General features: G+C 31.9%; 2 protein-coding genes across 11 annotated transcripts in view; both read right to left on the bottom strand.

Annotated features, from left to right (window-relative positions):
* The window catches only part of LOC144852420 (1-phosphatidylinositol 4,5-bisphosphate phosphodiesterase beta-1-like), a 42,483-nt gene extending 29,701 nt beyond the window's left edge, over positions 1–12,782 (bottom strand). For 4 of the 9 annotated variants that reach the window (XM_078710210.1, XM_078710215.1, XM_078710218.1 and 1 more), the window contains exons 1-6: positions 12,260–12,782; positions 8,342–8,410; positions 7,046–7,114; positions 4,697–4,837; positions 3,272–3,319; positions 152–231 (exon numbers count right to left, since the gene is read on the bottom strand). In XM_078710210.1, the coding sequence (XP_078566336.1) occupies positions 152–231; positions 3,272–3,319; positions 4,697–4,837; positions 7,046–7,114; positions 8,342–8,410; positions 12,260–12,361 (509 nt within the window). In that variant the 5' untranslated portion in view covers positions 12,362–12,782. The remainder of the gene's footprint in view (positions 1–151; positions 232–3,271; positions 3,320–4,696; positions 4,838–7,045; positions 7,115–8,341; positions 8,411–12,259) is intronic. The other 5 variants (XM_078710216.1, XM_078710213.1, XM_078710214.1 and 2 more) reach the window with 2 other exon arrangements.
* Positions 12,783–13,068: 286 nt separating this feature from the next.
* LOC144852757 (protein-L-isoaspartate(D-aspartate) O-methyltransferase-like) lies at positions 13,069–21,290 on the bottom strand. 2 transcript variants are annotated; one of them, XM_078710720.1, is made up of 8 exons: positions 21,006–21,290; positions 20,416–20,520; positions 20,264–20,295; positions 19,973–20,077; positions 19,461–19,581; positions 18,940–19,025; positions 18,599–18,805; positions 13,069–14,012 (listed from the first exon to the last, which is right to left on the bottom strand). In XM_078710720.1, exons 1-7 carry the CDS (start codon positions 21,193–21,195, stop codon positions 18,623–18,625), a joined length of 822 nt encoding a protein of 273 aa, XP_078566846.1. In that variant the 5' UTR covers positions 21,196–21,290; the 3' UTR covers positions 13,069–14,012; positions 18,599–18,622. The 2 variants fall into 2 exon arrangements, with proteins under 2 accessions (XP_078566846.1, XP_078566845.1); XM_078710719.1 differs by having other exon boundaries at positions 18,633–18,805.
* Between the last annotated feature and the right edge of the window lie 260 nt (positions 21,291–21,550).

The following is a 21,550-nucleotide window of genomic DNA, read 5'->3' as shown; positions in this document are numbered from 1 at the left end:
ACGCAGTCTACTGGTCTGAATTACTGTAGGCTCAGGTGTGGACAACACATACAACAACTTTTTTATCCCAACAGCTTTACCAAATGCAGCATACTGGGCTGAATGCCATTATCACGTGTTTTTAATTATGTAAATTATGATATAAACTTACAGCTTATCCAGAAGCGAGGCAGGCGATGGGTTTTGTGTTGTTCTGCTGTATGCAATCTTGAGCAACGCATTACTCCAAACCTACAAAAATTAAAACAAAATATTTATTTATGTTTTTAAAAATAAATTTGTCCATTTTTATTTTCAATCCATCTACAAATCTCCTTTTAATTAATTTTAATTTGTAATTGGTTTTATTTATTTAAACTGAATACCAAATAAATGGACTATGCTAGAAAACATGTCATTCCTGATTGTATACTGTGGAGAAAAAAAACCATAAAATGTGCAAATATCTATGTTATAACTGTCTATTATAAGTAATTAGAAAAAAAGAATAAAGACAACAACATTATAGTATTAGATACCATATAAATTATTAAATTACATGAGAAAAACCAATTAAAATTAATTAAAAACATTGATAAAATATGAATAAAAACAATATTATTATATTCTACTCAGCACACTACATAATTAATTATTAAACTATATATGAGAAAAACCAATTAAATTAATTAAAAACAGTGATAAAAAAATGCTGTAATGTGTTAGATAAAAAGTGCTTAATGAAACAAATGATGAATTGAAAGTAATTTCTATAAATGCAATAGAATAGAATTTCAAAAATACCCATAACTCTTAAAGATTACCCAAAAAAGATTCTGGCAAATTGCAAAAGAACTTGAGTTTTTAGTCCATTGTGAACTTTGACATTCATCAAGTAGATAGAAGACATATAGATCAAAGAGCAGCATAGGCAGCGTAGATACAATGCAGCTAGATTCACCTTCAGTATGCAAGAGACCTTATTCAAGAAGGTTTGGAATTGTATCAATAGATTCAAATATGAAGGCAACAGCAAAGAAGAAGTCTACAGCAACCTTGCGCTCTGTCTACACTATCAAACTAGTTTTACAAAAAAAGTGTGATGTGCCCAAATAAGGTAGTGATATGTTTAAATATGGTAGTGATATGACATCACCAAGTCCATATATGGGCACATCACATGTTGTTGTCACATAAAGTTTGATAGTGTAGATAGAACTGTAATTGTCAGTTTCAGACAGAGAAGATTTGCTTGCCACAAAATGTTGAAAGCCAAACCTATGCTTAGTCTACACTTTAAAAAATTGATTACGACCCAAGCCCTCCACAATCTGAAATATTTTTAGCATCTTTAAGACATTATCTCATCTCAATTAAGTATATGTAACCTACTTAATAATGGTGTAATTAAAATTAAATTTCAGTTATGGTGGTGTAAATGAGTCTGGATTCTATCCAAGAATGATTTTAGCATATGGTAGTAAATTGTACATGTCAGTTAAGCTCTGTCTTCACTATCAAACTTTATGTTACAAAAAAATGTGATGTGCCCATATATTGACATGATGATGTCATATCGCTACCATATTTGGGCACCTCACACTTTTTTTGTCCAACTAGTTTGATAGTGTAGACAGAGCTTTAGTAATATTAGAGTACGGTATATTTGTTTGCATATTCAGCTTTACATGTTGGTCTATCACATGGTTAGGGCTGCAAACTCTAAAACAAGACTTGAACTTAGTTTTTGCAACCCAAAATATTAGTAAAAAATATGTAAAAGATTAAATAAAATGTAATGACAAGTGCTACATATTCTTCTTTACTGTACTTTCCATCTTCTAGGAAAGGAGGAAGAATATAACAAGTTTAGATAAATAAAGATGAAATTAAAAAATGTTATCGTGAGATCAAATTCATTGTATTACAGCAGTTCAACTGATAAACTGTACATTGTTTAATTATAAGCTATTAAAATAGGTGTGGTGAAAATACAAAGTGTACATTACAAACATTTAAGTTACTGGTATAACCTTTGAGTGAATAAACTTAATTAATACAGCTTGGTGTACACAATGACACATTTCTAGGTAATGGTAGAGCACATCGAAACATCATTACATAATTATTGTTACCATATATGGCCAATTATAATCCCATACTTGAGTATAATTCTAATAATTTAGGTTAAATTCGGACACAAGACTTTGCTAAATTCCCGGAATGCAATTCGAGTAAATATCCCACTCCTAATTTTCACCAAATATCATACCTAGCCCCCCTTGGACTATACTCGGTAATACTTGTTCCATGGAGAAATTAGCTTATTGGTTTTCAGAATATAGTACAGTAAGTAGGCCTACAATATTGCCAACAATGTCAGTACATCATTAGTACATTTTTAATAATATTAATTTTACGATCACCTCACACACTCTAAATTAATCCAAAATGAGAATTATTACATTATAATATACTTTTCCAAATTCCCTTTGCTTATTAATTGTAATCACTTGACTTTAGTCCTAAATTGTCATAGCAACTAGTTTCTTAATTGAACTTTTAATGAAGAAGAATTAGATGTAATTAATCTGGTCTAACCAGTCAAGTAGTAACAAGTTTTTAGGTTAATTTTAAATTTGATATGTGGATACGCTATTATAAAGCTCCCTCTATTACCGAGTACTGGTAATCCATTTTTTTTATCTGAACACAAAGTGAAAAAGAAAATGGGGATTAAGGGTCATATTCTAGGATTATGTGTTATTCTAGGATTAATGATCATTCTAGAAATCCATTTAAAATAAATGAAGAATAATTTCCATTTGAAACTATTTAAATAAATAAATAAATCTCTGTCCTTGTCATTGAGAGGGGCACCACTATGTATACTGAAGAATGAATTTTACCATTTTATTTTAGAAAATTGAGAATTGTTTTCCTTTATTCTTAGCCATACAATATTGTTGATATGGCCTGAAATATTTAAATTAAGTTTACAAAATATTTTGTTACCATTCTTAAATTCAAATCTTAGTTTCAAAATGTTTGCTACTACTACGTATAATGTTGTTTGAATACTTTTATGGAATAATTGCATTATGGGTAATATTGCGCACGTTAGTTTCATCCGGGTTGTGACAAACTACAGTAATAAAACTCTAACTGTGTCTGTTATCAACGGGAAACACTGACAGTAGGCCAACTTTTTTATACTGAGTCGTACCATTTTTTCTCATGGAATGTCTTTTCTAAAAAAAGGTCAAAGGGCACCAATAGCGGCGATAATTACCTCAACATGTGGATGTGATATGTTGTTTGCTGTTTTAACAATTTCATTCTGTGCAGGAAAAGAAAAGGTCCATTATTCAGAACAAACAAAAAAACAAGAAATTTCATACAAAATCTGGTTTACCGTAAAAATTGACAAAAAAGCTGTGCGTACTGTGTTTGTGCTTTTTGCTTACTTTGTGTCGTGCTAAGCCAGGTACATATGATTTTTTACTTTCCCAGTGAAATACTTTGTTCCATACGATCAGTTTATTTCGATCATGCAAATCATGTTATTATACAACCTCAACAAGGATATCAGTTATTTATTGTTATACAAAGTACAGTATAATACTACTGTATCTATTGAATAAACCACCAACGATTATGACTCACAACAAGAACTACAACCACCACCAGGAAGCCTTGTTATCATCCAGTTACTAATTCTTTCACAGTACAATAATACAATACCAACTCCCAAAATCAGACTTTATTGAGGTCTAAAAAGTCCAAAATTCTTTTTTTACCATAAAAACACATTCAGAAAACAAGACTATCCATAAAACCAGACATGCCAGTCCAAGGGTGTCCAGGATGACATGCTACTGTAGGCCAGTCACCCCAAAGGTGTCTGGTATTGGGAACGTTGACTGTATCAATTTAAAAACATACTGTAGCCATTAGTAGAAGTACAAGCAGGCCTGTATTATTGATTACAAATCCAATAGACAATGTAAACATTACCTATAATAAATTATATAACCCATTACTTTTGTTGTTATTCCTTACCACCACCACCACCACCCAGAGCAATATTTACATCATATTTATACTGTATTAAGAGAATTAATTCTGAAGTAAATCTTTACTTGTATGGGTTGCCTAACATTTTTCTGTCACATAAAATTTGATAGTGCAGACAAAGCTTTAGGGAGCCTTTGCCAAGAATGATACTACCAGGTTGTTTGGGTGACATCGCATGTTTCCTATTCTCGGTTTCTTCCAAAAATTTGAACATCCGGATTTGTGAGCAAGTTCAGATTTACCTCTAAATTAAATTTCTATATATTTCAAATTAAAATTTGATAACATTTTCCCACAATATTGATACCATCACCAGAAGTGGTTAATGATGCGTATCGATAAGCATTTGTGGCATGATGGGTAATGCAATAGCTGTACCAGCACCATTATCAATCTAAAACTATATTGCCACTCAGCCAGTCTGAATTCTGTCCAGTGATCGGATGAAAAATCATGTAATGTTTATAGAACCATTCACATTAACATCAGAAAAACTCAATACACTATAGCCATGGAGTATTTACTTCATGCTATAGCCCAGAGTTTTCTCTGGCCGGAGTGCGAATGTACCTTTATATTGATGCCACACTATAATACTACATACATGCTATCAGACTACCTCCACCAATGTGAAACATACCTTAGGCTTGACTGCATTTGCAGCACAGAAGTTTAGGCAAGAAAGCTGACACATATCAGCACCACTGTAGTATATACTCATCGTCTTATTTTCAAGTTTTTCTTTTGTACCCATCATCGCTAAGTCTCTCGTTTTGGAATCCTACAAAATAAAAAAGGTCATAATTACCATGAAATACTTACATTAAAGTTTGTACACTACCGCTATCAGCAACCATGGTTTACCAAGTTTATTTGATACAAAAAATACGATATGATATTATTTATTGTCATTTTAACAACGAGGTACAAATGAATTTTGGTTGGTTGGTTTACATTTTGATTATTATATGTTTGTGAGCTGAGGTTTTAGGGCCTAATCTAAATTTCTTCAGTTTCCAGTTAAGCTTGAGGACGATAATAAAATACCTTTCCCTTTATACTTTTAACAATTCATTTAAATAATTCATAAGATTAAACACTAAAATGTCATAAAAGTCAGTAGCATACTCCAATTATTTAAAGTGATCAATGAAGAAGATGTATAATTGATATTGAAGAAGCTGTAAATCACAGTATTACAAGGACAAGCATTGTTGGTGACAATCAACCAGTGACTGTCAAGGGCTTTTCACACTGTCAATCTAGCTCCTGAAAAACCTTGTGACAATGCCGCAAATAATAAAGTCTATTTTTAGTTGTATGTTCACACACGTACTAGAGTTAAGCATGCATATATTTAAGATTATCTGTAAAATATCAGTGTTACATCCTATGGTGCTAATGTGATCATAATGTACCCCTATGTTGTTAACTCGGTTGTTAACTCAAATAGGTTTTAGAAAACTTGGGATATCATACAGGTAATAATATATTGATATATTTGCATAAATTTTTGTTAAAGATGTATTTGTCCCACAAAAACATGAACAATTAAGATTAATAAAATATCAGACTTTTAATGCGTCATTTTACAGTTTTAATAAAGAATAAACAAAAATAATGATTTCACTTAAAAAGACAAAATTAATTTACTTAATTAAATGTTAACCAAAAACCATTTTCTGACAGATAATTTTTATTATTTTTTGCTTAAATTAGTTTTTTTTTAGGTAAATAATTTTTTTTCATTAAATTTTTAGTACAAAGTAAATAACTAATTGTGACATTTAAATGGCAAAAAATAAAATTGTGATTAAATAATATTTGAAATTGTAACATGGTAACTAATCTAATGCTAGAATATTCTAAAGTTTCCGATTAAATAAAGCTTACTGCAGCAATTGCAATAATAAGTAACCATATTTCAAGGTTTACTTAATTAATACATGTTGCAATAAATCTTTAATTTTCTTCTCAATAATCATTATTCAATAATATCATTTGTAACCTTATTAGGAATAATATAAATGTTATTAGAAATATTTAATAAAAGCTGGCAGTAGGGGTCGACTGAAGTAACAGATCAATATTGTTATGATTTGATATTTAATAGTTTAATTAAGATTAACTTATTCTCATATCTAGGTATAACGCAAACTTTACCAAATCTTATTCAAATATCCTGGTAAATGTTGACTTTGATCAATAATAACAATCAATAAGATATTAGTGTAGTGTTTAATTACATTCAACTAGTATAATACTAATACAGTAAGTGTTTACTGTTGTAAGTTTAAGATCGATATCTCTCTGTGAATTTTTCAGAATGTTATGTAAAAATAATGTTATTAAATAGTAGCTTGGTGATTACCACATGATTTGTGTTAAGCTCTGTCTACACTATCATACTTTATGTGACAAAAAATGATGTGCCCATATATGGACATGATATCATATCACTACTATATTTGGGAATATCACCACCATATTTGAGCATGTCCATCATATTTTTTTTTGTCAAACTAAGCTTAAGTCTTATCAAGAGAATGTGTCAATATTTAATATATTTCTGAAAGAATAGGCCTATTTCCTGAAACTCAGTGTTAAAGCAGGGAGGTATACCTCCCTGGGTAAAGTATGGTGTTGTTAGAATTCAGAGAATGGCAAGTAACTACAGTAGCTATGTATGTGGAAATCAAAAGGTCAACCTATTGTGTCTTTAGTTTGTACTATTTTGCTTACAAACTGTACAACAACACTTTGTTTCCTCCTGCTGTTAACTTGTTATAACAACTCAGAAATTCAATAAACAATAACGTTTTAAAGCATGATCAAATTGAAGATTATTTACGAATATAACTTTATTATAAATATATACAATATCACTATCTACCATCTCTTTTACGAAATGGACCTCTTTAATGTTTTCTAATTTTAGTAATCAGTAATGATGCACACACTTTATTCCATCTAAATACTGTGTATATACCTTTGGGATGTTTGCCCATTTTCCCGTCCTCACATCACGAATTGTTGCCAGATCCAACAAATCTACATCCTAGAAAATAAATGTATGTAAAAAAAAAATTATTTTCTGATAGTGGTTGCATTTTGGAAGGGGGTGGGATGAATGACATAGGGTGGAGTTGTGGCTTTGGAGTGGAGTTGTGGCTTGGTGGTTATGATGCTTGGCTACCAATCCAAGGGTCCTGGGTTTAAGTCCTGTCATATGTCAACTCCACTTCCAAAGACTTTTTATTTATGTAGAGAATCTTGTGTGTATGTTTATCTTGTGAATGGGATTGCCACCTTTAAGAAGGATAGTTCATGAATTTGCGTTTGGTTATCCTTGGCAATTTGCCTAAATATATATATAAAATAATAATAATAAATTTGCCAAGTACCATTAAGGAAATGCTACTGGAATTTGAATCTGACTATACACACTGGTGTTTGGATTAACTGCTCGGCCAATTGACTTGTTTTAAAAAGATCATACCATTTGTCGAGAGGGGTGTTCAATGAAAATTTCTACTTTTCGAGGAGAAAGGGCTATTGTTGGTTTATCCAAGTAAGCTAGGCACGAAACAGACAATACAAATCTTTTACCTAACTATGATATAATTAACATTAATATTGTAAGAATACTGTATGTAAAGGATGCTGCCTTTTGTGAAAGTATCTAAGATTCTTCACTGATACCAGGGGCTGCTATAATGATGTTTTAACATGATAAGTGATGTTGAGATGTAAGTCATTAGGCCATGTACCTTTATGTGTCAAGTTGTGTTAAGCAATCTCTATAATTAATACTTAAGTAAATTGTTAGTATGAGTACTGTAGCTTGTAGATCCTAAAATCCTAAAGTTCTGTAGGGCTATATTGCTGCGTAGTAGCAATTTTACCTCTCATCATGGTTCACTGCTCGCCAGATCCGAAAGGTTATGGTTTGTCTACAAAACGTTAGCCTAAGACTGCCTAGGCAAAGTTTACGGCATTCGCCCTAAGAGTGAAAACTATTACTGCAGGCAACGATTGTACAGTACGCAGCATAGTCTGCGGGAGAGTTCTTTTGTTATCCAATGAGAAGCATCCTAATATAGACATTCGGTTTGTGTCTTTAGGAAGGCTCTGCATCATCAAAACTAAGTTATGCTAGATCTACTCACAGCACTTGTAATTTCCATAATAATATACTGTATACAATTTTATTAACTAAAAAACACCTATTAAAGAGCCTTCCTAATAATAATATTAATATCTCAATAAATTATAAAATATTTACCCTATGTTGGTCAGTCCAATATAAAAAGTACTTATTAATCTTCAAGTTTACAGGAATAATTGATGAACTCTGAAATGGAATAATAATGTAATAATTAAAATTTAAAAAATAGATTTTGAAGGTCATTTAGTTTATTATTGCGCATTCATCATCAGGATTACATCTCCAGCCAGCCAGGTCAGCTGTTTAATATGCTTAAATGAACATTAGTCAACGACACATGCAAGATAAAGTGTGAATAAAAACAAAATTATTATTAATTATGGTGGTGTTCAAACTTTAAAAATACTCCGCAAAATAAGATTTCATGGTCGATTAGAGCACACAAATTCTTTCTGAAAAAATTCATTACAAAAAATTGTTTAAAAAAAGTTGCCTTCCAATCAAATTATGCTCACCGAAGGGTGTGTGGCACTGATTCTGAGCGCCAATAAAAAAAATACTGAAATACTGAAATCATAGACCTATAAAATCTATGCTGAAATCAAGGGTAGTAGACAGAATTTAAAAACAGGGGTGTACAAAGACAAGTTTAAACACAATTTTTATAGAATTTCAAAACAATCTCTATCCAACAGTAACTTTCTATATTAATTTTAGTAGTAATATATGTAGTAAAAATAAAAATGTGTTGGTTGGTTTCTGAAAGTGTGCAGCAGATTAACAATGCAACAACAACAATACCAATTGAAACTTGAACTATGGCATTTATCCGTGAATGAATGCTGCCATTTCACAGAATCAGTTTTTGCTGTTAAGTTAATTGCTTCCATTTCAGAAACCGTGTTTTTAAATATACAGTAACATACTGTATGTACACCACTTCTGCCTTGTTACGGAAACCACAAGAATTGAGGTACTGTACTGTATATCCCTATGGGATGAAGGTGTTTGACGACAAAAAAAAGTGTGATATGCTTTAATATGGTAGTGATATGCTTAAATATGGTAGTGATATGCCTAAATATGATAGTGATATGCCTAAATATGGTAGTGATATGATATCATCATGTCCATATATGGGTACATCACATTTTTTTGTCACATCAAATGTGATAGTGTAGACAGAGCTTTATGCTTTATTACATTTGATTGATGATTACATGAAATATACTTAAATAATGAATTGTAAGCACATATACGATTTACGCAGCGGTAGTCATGTGATGCAGTTTCAACCAATCACGTTCACATATTTACATAGGCTATGTAATATACTTAAATAATGAATTGTAAGCTGTTGTTAGGTGCTAGTGAAAAGTAGTAATTTATGTTCATCTACTGCTACTGCTACTGTACAAAGTCCAAAGTATACACAGCATTGGTGAATACACACTAAAATCTGTATATCTAATCTAATGTATTGTATACATCTGTATTCATACTGTATTGTATCTTAACTTAAGCAAACTCAAAACATCAAACCACTGTTTACCCATTTTTTAAAATTTCTAAGCTTCAAAATAAAACTGTTTGTACACCCACAGATTTCTAAGAATAATATCAGTGTATAAATACTAACTATTGAATTGATCTGAACAATAAAAATCCAATTCATTAATCTTTTGTTATTTAAATCCTTTTATCCATTTATTGAATTTGAAAATAAAATTATATGTACTGTTCTCCTTCATGTCTGCTGGTAAATTCAACAATGTTATGTTTTTTTGTCTCCACAAACTTTTTAACGCAAGCTCCGCCCACTTTGTAAACAAAATACATAAAACACATAAGTAAAAACTTATGTTTTTTACGACATTAATAGGATTTTGCACATTTATATTGCATGAAGATTTAATTTATAATTTGATTCTCCAATAATCTCTAAAGGGAGTGTTTGTGTGTTTTCTTATACACATTTTTGCTATTGAACGCATCCATCGGGTATTAAAATGACTGCAATTGTACTGAAGTTTTTAAACCCATCTTGTGCGGATATTTTATTTATCAATAATTAAGCAAACAGCCCAAGAGGAAAATCACTTAGTGGCAACCTCTTGAATCTTTCCTAGTCAAAATATGAGATATATTCAAAACTATATTTTGACAGAAATGCTCAAATTTTCTGTTTTTAAAAAATAATATGTGTTACGTATTTGATTTATTGTCTCATTTACAGTACTTTATCTGTTTACTTAGTTAATTATTTTATTTTAGTTTGAAAATTACGTGACAAGAATAATTTATTCTTCTAGTATAGATCTTCAATATGATTCTAGTTGCTTTGTTGTCTATTATGTAAACTTTTTCTGTATTCATGTCATATTGAAATAAAAATAACCCCCCCAAAAAAACATACTCGCTTTTTTTAACTCGAAAACCTTAAAATAACACATGTTTATTTAAAATTTATTTTAATAATTAAATATCAAAATTATCACTTTTATGAAATATTACCTGTTTTGTTTTGCCACCTTTAATTAACAGTGATTGGTCAGACGACATTTGATATGACTAATAAATAGACTAGAAACAGTAAACAAAATGTAATCAATAGACTTTTAAGAATAACAATAGGTAAAAAAGAAGTTATGAGTTATATGATATACAGTGGTTATGGAGCATTAAAAGCATTCTTGTTTAAAAGGAGTGAGTCGTTCTTATACAGGCACTACTTGTATGTCACTCAAGTATCAGATGCGTTGAAGCGTTAATTATTATCGACCTTTGACACCTTAACAATCCACAGATTTGTTGAAAATAAATTATTATTTATATCTGTCATTACTCACATGACAAATTTTAGAATATAAATTTGTATATTTAGCAATATTTAATATTCCGCAATTGGGGGATTTTTCTCATTTTTTGTGATAGATTCTATGTTGAGTTACTATGGTTACAGACAAAATTACCGGTATCAACATTATCTAAAAAAACAATTCCAAAAATAGGTTTCATATATTTAAATCAATTATATAAAGTTGAATAATTATATACTAAAAATAAGGTGCACTGAACAATGAAAATGACAAGCAAGTCTAAATTAATTATGTCATTAGATTGTGTCATTAGACACAGATAATTATCGTGAATGCCCTTTCACAACAATAGATAATCTTCTAGTTATTCTATATACATACACACACATAACAATCACTGATAAAAGGGTCTGGGTTTCCATGGAAACATCCGTGTCTGTCCGTATCACAATTTATTATTATCAAAATAGGACAAGTACGTACAGTAAAATTTATTCTTATTTTCTCTCAACAGTTTGGTTTTACCTTTTATTGTGAATATTAATTCATAAAAATAGATATTCGTGTTGTACAGACTTAGTATTTAAAGGGTTTTCTCAATACCTCAAAAAACCTCAACGCACGCACCCACTCGATCCTCACCCCTTTCCCCCAAAAATATGGAATTAGGAATTGAAGAAAATCTAAAACATGCTGTTTGAATGGCCTCAAGCATGCCTGGGTACATACTCCGGGGTTCTTTACTCCATGTTTAGACCTGAGGTTATACTCTGTCATATAATGTACAGCATGCTAATATAGTAATGAGATCAATTTTCTAAAATCTGTTTAAAAATTTGAGGAAAACAATGTAATATTTAATTCCTTCTACTGTAATATGTTGGTTGTCAAGTTCAATATTATTAAATGTAACTTTTTGTAATTAATTATTTTACGAATTAATGTTTACTATAAATTAAAAATAAAATTTAATGACAAAAAATATTGACATTTCAGAACCACCATCATTCTCAAGAACAAAAATGTATTAACACATTATTTTAAATTAATCATTTTATTTAGTTTACAATGTGTTAATGGTTTAACGTTGATATCAGTCACATTGACAAACAAATAAAGTACATAATTAATAACTAAACAAACATACTAGCCTAGAATAAACAAGAATAGAATATTAACAAAATAAACAATCAAATTACACTGACACCTTACTTACCTCATCACTCCATTTCATAAACTTTCCACCTTCTTTCAATTCATCTGGTATCTTTACTTCTTCTAATTGTTTCACCTTTAATCTAGTATTTGCCCCAGCCATAGTGAAGTGTTACTACCGTATCATAAACAAGTTAAATATGCGTACATTCAAATTACATAAAGCTGAATAGCCCGGGCTAGCTTTAGCCTTGAGTTACCGGTAGTTGTTGACAGGCAGAGGTGAAACTAAGGGCGGATCGCTGGTCCTGCTGCTACTGGTGGAGAGTAGGAAGTGCGCGTACTACTTCAGTGTTTTTACCAAGTTTGCTTCTTTTTCCTTTATTTCTATCGTTGCTAAATAAACTATAAATCGTCTAGACTGAAGTATGTTTACTGTCAATATTCCATGATACAAATTTGTTGTTTACGTAAACATTTGAGCTACCTACTTCCACCCACACGCCTTCTTCTTCCAGATTGCTGTGATGTTTACCGACGAACTTGTGGTTCTTCTTCACTGGTTCTGGAGTTGTCTCTGATAACTTGTTGAATGTGGTATACTTGGGGGCGCTATTACTATTTACATTATAAATCAACTTATTTGACTGACTTATATGATTTTTGAAATTGAAAGCTTCAATCCAATCACTCTCAACACACAGTTATTTATTGTACATCTACCAAATGCTCTTATTGTCTACCATAACAATTGTAGATATTAATAATACTTTATTTTCTCAGGGGAAAAAACACTTTATTTACCCAACAGTGTTTTTCATCAAGGCCTTGCAAAAACAAAACATATAGACACGAGACAAATTGATTTGTTATAGTTAATTTATTATAATACAAGTCCATTACCATAATGTACAACTGCAGCAGCCAAATAAGTATCAACATATAGAGTAGTCATGCAAGCAGTATCTGTGCTTATGGTATATGCAAAATATCTTGTTCCTAGTAATAACATTGTTATAGCCCTTTATTTGTTTATATTCCAAACTCCAGGAAAAAAGTGCCCTTGTTTTAAATTATTTTTTTAAAAACTGCTAGCCCTTAATTTATTCATAGTGCCCTGGTTATAAAAAATGAACAGCCTATTTATTACCGGGGTAATAATGTGAAGCATTATGCGCTATATAAGAACCACGTATTATTATTATTGCATACATTCTATAAGCATCTTATCCATCCCTTATCTCTTAAGAGCCTTTAAAATATATTACAATGTTTTTAAAACTTATAATAATGATCTTTATCATCATGTTTATGGTGTCAGAGGCTAAAAGCAGACGACCGCCTGCCCCATGCTGACTAAGGCCATCAATTTATCACAATAGGCAAGTTTAACTATTAAGTAAATACTGCAAACATTAACTTTTATGAATATAAAACAAATTTGAAATTTTCGATTGAAAGTTCAAAATTAAAAATGTTTAATAACGTTTCTTAACTTTATATAAAGCAAACCTTACACCTGTTTAGGACCTTTGGTTCTATCCAGATTACTACATCCATATATAGTCATGACACACCCATATATGATACAATGTCCATATATAGTAATAGAATGCCCATTTTTGGTTTATATGAATACAGGAGGCATTATGTAGTCTGAGCTCAGTATTATCATCCAGTTCATTTAAAGAGTTAGTATTTCATAACTGTTTTTCAACAATGCCACAGCAAACTCTGCGCTAGAAAGACCAATCACCAATAGAGGGCGCTCCTTTCTTTGTAAAGCTTCATGTTATAGCTCCCTTTTCTTTGAACTGTAAGCAAACAAACAGTTATTATAGTTGTGTGTTCATATAACAAAAAAAATAAATAAAAATGTAATTACAATAGAACCTCTATTAAGGGGACACTTTTGGGACCCAAAAAATGTCCCCCTTAATTGGGTACCCCTCATTCAGGGGCCACTAACAAAACAACTGAAATTTTCCCCTTAATAGGGATTTTTGTGGGAAAAAAACTAAATAAAATATACCAAAAATAAACCAAGAATTGATCTGGACTGGAATTAGTCCAGTCAATCTAGTGATATTTAGAGGTAAACCCACCACAAATTGCAATAGTAACGAAACATTGATTTTTTTAATTCCAAATGTAGTTTAGAATGACATATTAAAAGTCACCGAAAATTGAAGCATTGGAACACATTATTTTTTACGTAATCTCAACAACTATATAGTGATTTTATTCCGTAAATATTTTTGGGGTAGGGGTAACATTTATGCCCATAACTTGTGGGTTTATAATCCAATCTCAATAATCTTGATATCAATGTGTAGAATATATATTTCTTTCTAAAATGCAATTTAAAAAAACAAAATACAACACTTATTTATATAACTAGAGGTCAAAAGGTTATTGACCTTTTACAAAAAATCATTTTTTCCTTAAAAAAATGATTAACTGCAATATCGTATGCCATAATTGTGGATGCATTTTAATCAAAATTGTGTTTTTTCTGTACCTATCGATATATAAAATAGGAAACATGATGTTAACTAGAAGAATTTTAAAAGTAATGATGTACTATTCTTATTGAAATTGATTCTTGATCAAATGTAATGTAAACAATTTTGGGGTAGGGGGTAGCGTTTATGCCTATAATCTATTATTTTATAATCATATCTAAATAGCTTTAGTACCAATGTGTAGAGTATATATATCCTACTAATATACATTAAAAAAACAATTAATACAACAGTTATACGTAACTAGAGGTCAAAAGGTTATTGACCTTTTACAAAAACTCAAATTTTTCCTAACAAAATTATTAACATGCAATGTCTTATTCCATAATTGTCGATGCATTTGATGTAACTTGTGTTTTTTCTGTACCTTATCGTCATATGAATTAGGAAAAATGATGTTAAGTATTTTGAATTAATTATGCACTTATAATAAATAAATAAATAATAATAACAATAATAAAAATAATCCTATAATAATGATAAATTGTTATCAACAACAGGTAGTGTAGTAGTAGGTAACATTATTTTATGCCTGCCAATAACATCTAAATAACTACAAATGTGTATAATATGTATTGCTTACTCTAAAAACCAATTGATACAACAGTTTTTATGTAACTATAGAGGTCATTGACCTTTTACGTAAAACTAAATTATGGTTATATATATTTTATTTATATTTTGGTAGTATTTGGTGCAAATAATGTTTTTCCTGTACCTATTGTATCATCATGAAATAGGAAAAATAATGCTAGCTAGAAGAATGATGACTGTCGCAGAGAACAGGACAATAGTCATCTTGTCAAATTTGCTGACGACACTGTCTTGCTGTCTCTCCTTCAAAATTCACAGGACGGTTCCGCATTAGATTGTTTTATCCAATTTTGTGGAAACTTCTACTTGGAACCCAATATGTGACCAAAACCTAGGACATGATTGTAGATTTTAGGAAGGAGAAAGGACGCAGCCCTCTGGTATCCATCATAAATGACGAACCAGCGATATTGTCCATTCCTTTAAATACCTAGGTACTATATTTGAGGACAATCTCAGCTGGGAATTAAATACAGAGGCATGAATAGTAAAGAAAGGACACCAGAGACTTTATCTGTTAAGGAAGCTGAACCATTTTAATGTCGATAGATAAAGTAATTCTCAGGTTTTTTTTATAATTCCTTTATTAAGAACGTTTTAACTTTTTTCCTTTATATGCTGGTCTTAGGGTCAAAGAGAGAAACTCACTACAAAGAATTGTTAACTTAAGTTCTAAATTAATAGGTTGTCAACTTTGTAGCTTATCTTCCTTCTGTGACATGCAAACTCTAGAAAAAAGTAGAGCTATTCTAAAAAATGTTAACCATGCCTTGTACAGTGATTACGAGCTCATGCCTCATGGGTGTCGCTTTCGATGCATGTAGAACAAACCGGAAAAGAAATTCGTTTTTGCCAGTTGCCATCTGAACTCTTCTTGAACTTTGACTCTTGTTATATTGTACTGTGTATTGTTATATTTTTGTATATTTTGTAGGATCATTTTAATCCAGACCTTTTTATTTGAATTGCTCCGTGTGGGATGATATTGTTAAACCCTTCAAATAGAAAAGGACTCACAACTTATATGTCATCAGTATCACTTTCTTGTTCGGGTATTAGTACAGTGAAATGCCATTGCATTCACCACATGTAGTTCTAGTTACCCCTGAATGCTTCAAGGAGATACTCAGGTGCTGGCTTTAAGTCTGTGTGTAGAGGAACCATGTTTCCATCATCTGATCTTCCATCCCCAATCCTCGGTACACATATCAACCCCACTCCATTGCTAAAAGATAACTTGAACTTGAACATGATGTTAAGTACCTTGGTTGTGGTACGATTATGAAGTTGGCGATATGCGAGGTTGTACTTGTAGATGGGATGGAGTCAAAGGCATTCCACGTTTTCCAGGTCGTCCATTGTACAGACACACTAAATCATTTTCTCTAGCAATCACAATGTCATCCTTTGTAGCTTGTTTGCATCTGAAGACTACAGCATAATGTAAGAAATAAGTGCAATGACAAGCTTTTTTTAGAGCCAATTCTGAAAACTCTGGATGTTGTGTCACCAGTATCGCATGAGAAAACAGAAGGTTATCACAGATGTCTCTCAAAAGTACTGTTTGAACCAGTTTGATAGTCCAGCATCTCAGTTCCAGTCTAAAGAATATCACAATATGTTTTAAATGCTTGACTGCAGAGTTGACTGCAGAGGAGCACTAGTAGATCCGTGTCATCGGATAATGACAGATGTTTTCTTGTTTGCTGATTCAATGGTTTTTTGTACTATCCGAAAGAACATCTGCATCAGCAGTTGCATTCACTCATTGCCATGTTGTTCAAATACTAGTTACGAAGATTTATAAATTGTTGTTTGTTACAGAAAGTGATCTAATTTTGTGGAACATGTCACTGGTAAAATGTACAGGGACACTACCACCTGACACGCCTTACCATGTGCGCCGTCTTTGGTGTATGAACCGCTTTCATAATCATCAAAGACTATGATGGCAGAGCAATATTTTTTACAGATCTCTACACTATTCCATGGAATGCTGTGCAGTAGAGCACTACCATCTAGAATGTAGGCCTACTGGACATCATTCAGTGATTTGGATGTGTTAGACTATTCAGAAGAAGTTGTTTCCACATAGCATCATGTTGGTTTATTAGCTGAAAGTATTGTAAGTTGGTAGTTTCAAAAAGTGCTGGTGGATAACAAAGTTCATGTTCATGTTGTCACCTCGAGTCTCCTCTGGAACTGTAGGATCAATGCACACATATTTGTATGTACATATGACTTTATTGCCAGGATCTTGAATACATTGCAAGACTTTCTGGCCAAAATATTCAATGCTTAATACCACATTGCTTATATTCCGAATCACCTGCAGTAACTCCCGTATCAATGGTATGAAGTCTCTGAGTCGTAACCAAATGTATTTTTCAATTGCCATTGTGTCCCTGACGTGTGGCCATAAGGTCTTATGTTGGCCGCTGCTGGAGTAACGCCCTGATACTATTGCAAGGCATTACATACATTTCAGCGCAGATTTGGTCTGGATGTACTCATTCCTATATCTCTTGCCAAACCTCTGGTTTTCTTTGAGGCTTCTCATAGAAACCCTTTCAATCCAGTCCAGATGGTCCGAACGTCATACAACATGGAGGTCATTGTCAAACTGCTGTTGAACATCTTTGTATTTCTACTGGTTAAAAAATCGTTAAAATACTTATACATCCCAATATAAATACTGTAACCATGGCAACACAAATGCCATCTGGAAAAAATGGAATGTAGATCATCCAGAAGCAACAGGAACGGAGATGTCACTCATCTGCATCTTGAGCTGTCATTAGTGTATCGCTTTGGACTGAAATGTTCACCCCAGGGTATCCCTGTGTGTATACCATTGTTGATTACAGCTAAAACAACATTTTTTGCCAAAATTGACACATTATGTTGTGTTTTTCCGCAAAAATGACATTCTAAATAACATGTTATGACTATAAGTTTGATATCGCTGAATAGGAAATTTAATAAGCTTTCGGATGACATAAATCAAACTTGTATATAATGTATTTCGAATGGTTAAATATATGTAATTAATGGGGCATATTAATTTTGACTTAAAATGACCTTTATTGACCTCTGACCCCTTGACCCAATGCTTGGATTTTCGGTGACTTTTAGTATGTTGCTCTACACTTTATATGGAATTAAAAAATACTTGCTTTGTTACTATTGCAATTTGTGGTGGGTATATCATTAGATTGACTGGACTAAATTGAAAATGTTAGCAACCAACATTTCACCAAACATAATGACACCTAAATTACCCAAAATAAACTGGTAAATGAAAGTCAGTAGCACCTTCCAGGCCATTGCTTTTCCTTGCTGGTGAGGGGGACATATACAACCCCCATTAGTTGTTTTTTTGTAATGCTACCGTCTTGATGTTTGTCATATTGTTCTAGGTTTTGGCTTCCTCCTTGCGGCCCGACTGGTACAATCATTCGTCCTCCTGGTTTTAACTGCTCCAAAAGCTGATTAATAAAATAAACAACTGGATAAGTAGAATACAAAATTACGATAAAATAAAAATATATAATAATTAAAACTTAAGCTTGCTTGCATATTAAAATTCTTGAGAATTAGGTGACAAGGTAGACCTACTTACAGCTTCAGGTATTGTGGGAGCAGCTGCCCCTACATGAATCGCATCGTAGGGAGCATGCTCTGGATCTCCTAATCTACCGTCACCAACTAAAAAAAAAAACAGAAGAAATAATTACATAATGCTTTGTGAATGATATTAATTGTTTGTATACAGGTATGCTGTATGATTAATAAAAAATGATATAACAATAGTAATTGTAATAATAATAGATGATGAGGCTGAAATGTTGATAAAGGTATAGTTTGACCAAAAATAATAACGGTGATGATGATGAAGATGATGATAATGAAGATGATGATAATGATGATGATGATAATGATGATGATAACGATTATGATGAAAGTGATGATGATGATAATGATGATGAAGATGATGATGATAATGATGATGAAAATGATCCACTGAAATATATATTTCAGATAATACAAAAAAAGTAACTCCAAAACAAGACAAAAGAAATATTGAGATTTCAATTTTAAGATGTTATTACAACCAGCTGTAACCATTCAAGTGTAACTTACTAACTAACTTGATCCTATCAGAGTCTAAGAGTTCAGGGTTTCCTTGTTGAATATGTTCTCTTGAACCGTCCACTAGTTCCTTAATGTGATCTATTCCAACCACTAAGCCTTCCGCTCCTACCTGAATAATGGATGACAAACAAAATGGACGCTACCAATGTACTGTAGTGTGTATACAGATTACACCACAATAATTCCTAATGCTGATTACACCACAATAATTCCTAATGCTGATAACACTGAAGAACCACATTAGCTGGCTCATTTGAGTTGCAGAAATGTATTTTGCTGACCCTGCCCATTATATATTGTAACAGGGGCAGATCCAAAAAGTAGGGGGGGGGGGGATTTTGCAGATTGTAATGCAAAAGATAGGACATCAAATTAAGCTCAGCCTTCATTCACCATTTTTAGGCCTTGGGCCTATCCCCATCACTGTGTAATGTATGTTATTGTATGTTATATCATTCTGGTAGATAAATAAACAAAATGTTAAGATGTTTTCAACATACCATATATGACATACACGCTGTCAGATAGCCACTACCTGACCCAACATCAAGCGCTTTATTACCTTCCTTTAACTGGTCTTTTAATAACTCTAACGCATGTGCATGCTAAAAAACAATGCATTCAAAAATAATTTTAGGGTACAATAACAAAGAGAGAGAATTTACTGAAAAGCAAGATTTAACACAATTGTGTATGTATCTTAAAACCTCAAGGCATTATTTTTATCAGCCATTTGTATATCATCATTATGTATATTATTATGCCATTTGTATATCATTATGTTGACTTACCATATGAGGTGCACTAATTGTTACCCCATAACCTGTAAAATAATTATTTAATAATTATTATTAAAATTCAGAACAAACATGGCATTACCATCTGCAATTATAACATTAATATGTACTCTGTACTGTAGCCTCCTCTGTGTATTTTAACCTACCAATAGACTGTGGGGCATCGTTAAACGGGTTATGTTTCGAATAATGCATTCGGTTCACTTTCATCATTGCATTGTATACTTTTTCATTTGTAATAATTCCATTTTCTGAAATAAAAAATACTAATTAATAATATAGCCTCTTTATGACTTCTGTTCTGTCCTACTTCTTAGTTCTACTTCTATATTTATTAATTTAATTTATAAATTATTAAAATAATTTGATCGATATTCCACATTCAAATTATTTAATTAAAGTGAACAAATAATGAACGAAGTGAGGCAATTTTAAAATCTGGGCAGGTTATATGTCATTCGATGAATTTATTACTTGTAGTTGCCTAGGCCATCAGTGATAAAATCAAACTTTCATTGGCAAGACATCCACCAGCGCAGGGAGTCGTTTCGGACGTTCAACCCTTCCGCTCGAGTTGCTCATCATTACAAAATGGTAACGGCCTACAAACTGAACCCCAACATTTGATGTTTAAGTTACAAAATCATTGATAGCATACATGCAATCCAAGCTAAACTATAAAATAAACAACCTGTCTACCAAATAATCTATTAATTATAATCTATCAACGATTTACCTCTTAATTTTCCAATCAAATCTTCATGCGTTGAACCGGTCGACCGCCACGCCATGGTGGAAAATCTTTTCGCAAAGTGCGCCCCCATAAAAACAAAAAACAACACAACTGCTATTTTTTGTGTTGTTCTTAAATTTAGGCAACTTAAACAAGATATTCCACTGTTCTGCAAATTTCGTGCGCACCCCATCAGCTAATAAATAGCTTGAAGTTCAGTCTAAACCCCTAATTAAATCATCAAACAAGAGATAAGTTGCAGTGTTTTTTACATGCACATTTGGGCTTGTGTCAAGCTAGCCGACAATAAGCCAGCCGACACAATAAGCCAGCCCACTTTTATTTTTTCCAGCCGACAATAGCTATGAAACGCCGTTTGTGTATTTTTCACATTTTCAGTATTGGTTAAGGTTTCTATAGTATTAGAAATTCAATATTTGTGAGAAAATGGCGGATTGTTCCTGGGAGTCACTTGTTGGGATTATACTAGGGTACCTCCTTAGTCGTCCAGTAAAAGTTACAGTAGGACCGCTGGTCCCGTTTACTCA

Source organism: Antedon bifida, chromosome 9, assembly GCF_963402885.1.
Source record: "Antedon bifida chromosome 9, ecAntBifi1.1, whole genome shotgun sequence".
Taxonomy (NCBI): domain Eukaryota; kingdom Metazoa; phylum Echinodermata; class Crinoidea; order Comatulida; family Antedonidae; genus Antedon; species Antedon bifida.
The sequence above is the reverse complement of the archived record's forward strand: the minus strand, read 5'-3'. Positions and strand labels throughout refer to the sequence as shown.